Source organism: Mizuhopecten yessoensis, unplaced genomic scaffold (genome assembly GCF_002113885.1).
Source record: "Mizuhopecten yessoensis strain PY_sf001 unplaced genomic scaffold, ASM211388v2 scaffold3229, whole genome shotgun sequence".
NCBI classification, from domain to species: Eukaryota; Metazoa; Mollusca; class Bivalvia; order Pectinida; family Pectinidae; genus Mizuhopecten; species Mizuhopecten yessoensis.
Window position 1 is genome coordinate 2,290,129 of NW_018404940.1, and position 6,000 is coordinate 2,296,128.

The window sequence follows — 6,000 nt, forward strand, 5'->3', positions numbered from 1 at the left end:
CTGTAACAAAATGAATAAACGGTACGTCGATAAATAAAATGGGGAGTAAATTCAATAGAGCTAACGGCAAAGGACAGCCCATTCTATTGATTTCATTGGTCAAAAGTTCCACGTTGAGATGTAACAATGGCGGCCCCCAGGCCAGGCAAGTTAATCACCGCTCGCATTTGTTTAATCTGCATATAGATGAATCATTCAGATAAATTAATATCTAATGATGACAAGCTATATGATATAACTATATTCTCGTATGTTTGAAGAGTTTTCAGACATTTCTGATGCACATATTTGATTTAATCATCAAATCAGTTACTATTCCCCTGTTCTGGAGGTTAAAAACAATTATAAACAATCTTTGAAGTTCGAGGCATTCAGTGCCAACCTATTTGAGTCAAGTAAAACGATGTAGATGTTTATAATCAGAACCCGAGCACCTGTGTCACAGCTATTCTATTGTTCAAAGACACAGGTGCTCGGGTTCTGGAATGTGTTACTCCTATAACCTAAGAGGCCGCTGCTCCACCTTTTTTCTATTGAATATGATTTTGCCGACTGCGGCACCTGTTAAAAGTAGCTCGCCCGTGTAAAGCTCTAACACTGTTGTAGTATGGAATGTATATAACATTATTTGTTTATTTATCACACCCCACTAGATATTGCACCCCTTTATACTAATAAATCATATATTAGTTTATTGGGGTGCGATATCTAGTGGGGTGTGATAAGTAAACAAATAATATTATGTATATTCCAGAACACAAGCACCTGTGTTCAAAGAATAGTATTTGGAAGATGATTTTAAATTTTAAAGATGAGAATACTATTGGAACATGTATGCAGTTTTTCATAGAACTTATATGTATGTATAGAAACCAAGAACTAAATAAATCAAAGCAGTGAAGACATAAAACCCAAAATATTAATAAAGATAATACAATAAAGAAATATTATAATATCCATGTCTTGTCCATCAACCTTATATTCCGTCTTTGCGTATTGCAGAGATATCTGCACTTATGAGCAGGTATTGTTTGTTACGTCATTTGTTTGTGAGAGTAACGTCATCAATCAATACCTGCTCACAAGAGAAGATAACTCTGCAATACGCAAAGAAGGAATACCCTATTTAAATTATTTGTAGAATAGATAGTAGAAAATCTGGGTGCAACATATCCTCAGTAATTTTTGCTATTTTTCATATTCTTTTTAAAACAGGAAACCCTGACAGGGGATGGAATGATCCACCCATATTTAACTATACACCTAAGACTTCTGGACATGCATCACCTAGAGGGACAAAACTCAACAAGCGAATAGCCTACACTGGAGGGGCAGTAAATACTCAGTTAAATACTGCAGGTAAAAGGGAATGGATAGGTTACATTTTTTTTTACTTTGTTTATGTTTTACGTCCTACATGCCAAGTTTTGGTGGCAGAGTTCCCAGAGAAAAAACACCAACCTTGTACCTAGCAACTGCCTCACGTGTCTTGAACCTGCGACCAAGTGGTGGAGGGCTAGTGGTAAAGACCTTGAAAAAAGTGTGCACAAGGTTGAATTAAATAGAAACATACATTTTCTTCCTTTCTGCAAAATGAACTGACCCAAAGAATAATCAGTGCTACTGGTTATGGTAAATTGATTTCCCATTCTCGAATAGAAAATATAAGTATTTAAAAAGTATTGAAAGCATATTAGTTTGGTGAAAAAAGAAAAGAAAAAAATTGAACCCATATAGCACAGTTTGCTTGATAAACTAGTTAAGTTTACAAATGTATATATAATGTCTTCTCAGTATGTTCTTAAAAAAGATTAAAGAAAAGTACCAAACAAGAATTTCTTTTAAATTCTGCTGAACACATGACAAAACAAAAAGAAATCATGTTTCAAACAGATTTGTTTCTGCTTTAAAAATTCATTTGGTCAAAAATTTCAGAATTCTTCTACTTATTTTTGAAGAAATTTTAATAATCAGGATTTGCTTATGGTATTATTGTCTGTATTTAGGTTCCGGAACTCTCCTCAACCCAGCTAGTGGACCTCCCATTTCACCTGTACAACTGCTGCCGCCAATACAGTTGTTGCCCCCGACAACCAACACTGCCCCATCTGCCCCTGTCCCCCTCGTGATACCTATGATGGGTTCGGTTACTCCCCTCAACACTGGGATAGAGTCTAATAACAAATCTACCACAATAGACTCACAAAGCACTGACTTGGCAGACATTCTGGAATATTCAAACATTTCTAGTGATGATGAACTTTTCGACAAAGTCAAACAAAAACTTGATAGTGAGTTTGAGAGGTGCTTACCTAGGCTACAGGTAGGTAAAATTAGGTATTATCATGGTAATTCAAAATCAGGATGATTTACAAAACCCTTAGCTTCGAAAGCTGTTGATTATCACATACATCAGAACAGGATGTTTTTTTGCAGATGAATATATCATCTTTGTTCTACATCCAAGTAATGAAATAAGATGTCAGACTAATATACATATTCATTGTTCTTTATATCCAATTTATCAGTCTTTCTTTTGACCCAATTTGCACCAGAATGTTTTTTTCTTGCTATCATATTATTTATCTTGAATTATCAAATGGACAAATTTAAAACTTTTTGTGAACTGTTTATGATGCATGAGTGTGAACTGTAAAAAATCTACAGTAAAAAGGGACTTCTAGTCATTTATAATGGAATCAGACAGAAAAATACTAAAATTGCTGTCAAAATGGACTTCTGCTTTCAATTAAATACAGCGTATAACCTTGTACTGTATGGCATGGTAATGAACTATCACAAGATTAAGATTCAACAGGTTTGCTTTAAGGGTGAACAGTAAAAGATTATAAGAGTCTTTAGTTAAAATGCAAATATTTAGTGTGACTGTTCCTTTTTTTGATGATTACCTCCCTTTAATACTACAGGGACGTGCAGCAGAAGATATCAAGAAGAAACTACAAATTTTAAAAGAAAATTGGAAAGACAAAAAATTGTCCAAGGATGTTCAAGTGAGAATCTGGGAAATACTCCAAGGTATAGTTTTACTGTAATGTTCAACAGTCAAACTAGTTCATGTGAACACCTCCATTCAGGCACCATCTGTCTTAAGAGGCCACTTTCCCCTTACTGGTCTTTTTACACTGGTTTGACTATATTTATTTTGTTATCAATCATCATCATGCTGGTAATTTTACTGAAGTTTGGATGAGTTAACATATACACTACACTGAAAATATCAGCTTTTTCCATTAGCAGAAAAAATCTCAAAATGTTAGACATTTTTACGACAAAACGACTCCATCTAACTGTCATCCTTTAGAAAACAGAGATCTATTAAATCAAATTGGAACTTAAAAGAAAAAATGGTCAGAAAAGTGGATCTTTGGATTTCTTTGATAATGAATTATTTCAGTCTTGCGCTTTATAATCATTAATCAGAGGTACTAATGAGGTACATTTAAAATTTTATCAATTCAAAGATGAAAGGTTTCCTTGATTTAAAAAGTCAAAAGTAAATTTAAAAATGGTGAATTTTCTTATTGTTTTTATGAATTTGTGGGTTTTCTTTTCAGCTTTAGAAAATAAAGAATATGACAAGGCCTGGGAAAGCCACCTGTCTCTCATGGTGGACTACACAGCCGAGGTACTGAACTTGTAGGATACAGACCACTGTCTGTCTTAAAAAATAAGATTTGGTAATTCATATATGAACCTATTTATGAAGAATAAATTAAAAGGATTATAGTGGTTGTAAAGATGCTAACTTAGTGTTTTAAGTACTTAATTTTTACAACAGCCTCTTCCTACAGGATTTGGGAAAATGTAGCATTATGTTCATTGAATCTGGGAAGACATTCCTCAATTTTACTTCATTTTGGCGAAACACAGCACGATTTTGCTTGGGAAAGCAGCCTGTATTTGGCTGTAAAACTAAGGGGGAAAACCACTGGCAATGAAAATTTCATAAAAAATACATTTCAGTTCCATACAAGATAAGTTGAATTGTCTCCCTTCCTTTCAGGTTGGCCAGTGGTTGGTTGCAGTCAAACGGATTATTCACGAGAATCGGGAAATGAGGAAAGAAGAGGAAAGTTCTGTAAAACAAGAGACTGATAAAGATTTAAAATCAGATTCTGATGCTGCCAATTTAATTGATGTGTCTGATCCGAAAATATCCTCCAGTAGTGTTTTAACACTGGACGATTGTACTGCGGTGGCTGGTGATATAGACAGAACAGGATCATCAGTTGATGGTTGATTCAAGATTTCAGGATACTTCAACAGCCTTTTTTCCTTCAAATTTGCCATGATTTTCATATATTTTTTATGTGGATACCTCCTGAATTTCCCAAAGATAAGACTGATTGAAAATGACATCATCAACTTGAAGTTTGTTTCAAGAGTTTGCTTGTCTTAACAATTCTTAATTTGGACAAAGAGAGGAGATGCTGGAAACTAAATAATTAATCGTTGTAGGATAGTAATGATAGAAATCTGAAATGGCCTTCATTGGTCTCCCACTAACTGTTGGGAACCAGTTAAATTGGACAGGGGAGATAACTGCTGTAATGGTTTTAAAAGATTGGTTGTCGATGATAACCTACATTTCGGCCATTTATTACTTTAATTTCATTGAGAAGAACTTATTTGGTATGCCTGTCTGTTAAAAGTTGTTTGACTGCATGCTAGATTCATGACAGCGTATATGGGCTCATGTTAGTTTTAAATTCATGTTTATCATTATCATGGCTCCTATCTTATTTAATCAATTTAATATTGGCATTTTTGGAACTTTTGGAACTTTTTTGATACTTGGAAATAACCATATTACTGCTTGTATATCTTTCAAATAGTGCAATATTGTGGGAAATTATTGGAGAACCTTTCTTTAAGTAATATTTAACTGAAAAATGTGCTCAAACTTATACATGAACCTGTATTATGTAGTTGAGTAAAAGCCTACAAAAATGTGTCTCTGCATTCATTCCTTTACATTATATTTTCAATAACGTGTTAAGAATTGCAAGACATTTTTCTTTGACGATTCCTTTATTTTATGTCATTGTATAGTGATAGGTATAATTTTGTTTAAATAAGTAAAAAAACATTGCTTTAATTTACATGCAAACTGCAAATTTTATGGTCTAATTTGTTTTAAATCAAAGTGCTGCTGAGTGCTTGCAAAGCAAACCACTTAAAGGTTTAGTAATTCATTACAGTGTTGCATCATTGATGAATGTTGTAATGGAGGACCACAAAATCAAACAGCACCAATCTTCAAAAGCCATGTTCCATAGATCAGGATTTCAATCAAAGTGGCAGATGGGTATGAATTAACTGGTTTACCAAGACTTGGTAAATTAACTGGTTTATTAAGACTTGGTAAATTAACTGGTTTACTAAGACTTGGTAAATTAACTGGTTTACCAAGACTTGGTAAATTAACTGGTTTATTAAGACTTGTATTTATCCAACACCTGTATCGATTAACCAGTGGCCTAGGAATTGATGAACAGGGCAATATTGTTAGGAAGAGATGTAAAAAAAAACCATGTAGTGCGGTAATGTATAAATGCTTTTTTATTGGATATATATTTGTTACTACTGTATACAGTATATTGAATATACATTTTACTATGTTATATATAATATCTATAATAGTGGCCATATATAGGTTAGATCTATTGAACTCACAGAGATGATTTATATTCAGGTGGGTCATGGTACTTACTTATTCTATGAGCTAAGTGTACAAAAAAAAAATAATACAATGTTAATTTTGTTTTACTAAAAGTGCAAAAGATACTGTATACAATGTTATTTGTTCGTGTCAGTATTAATATCACGGTAAGATGAATTTGATAATTTAAAAAAAACCTGCAAGCATACCTTCAGGCCAAGCAATCTTAAAGGGGCTGGTTGGGGGGGAAAAGGCATATTTGCTAAAATGGCATACACATGTTTAAAATACCTTCTTATGAAATATACCGATACAAA

At 33.4% G+C, this 6,000-nt stretch overlaps 1 protein-coding gene across 1 annotated transcript; it reads left to right on the plus strand.

The window, feature by feature from the left end:
• Positions 1-100: 100 nt before the first annotated feature.
• On the plus strand, positions 101-6,000 carry LOC110447173 (steroid receptor RNA activator 1-like). The gene is made up of 6 exons (XM_021492690.1): positions 101-145; positions 1,216-1,359; positions 2,007-2,323; positions 2,928-3,036; positions 3,576-3,646; positions 4,025-6,000. The coding sequence occupies exons 1-6, from the start codon at positions 127-129 to the stop codon at positions 4,259-4,261; spliced, it is 897 nt and encodes a 298-aa protein (XP_021348365.1). The 5' UTR covers positions 101-126; the 3' UTR covers positions 4,262-6,000.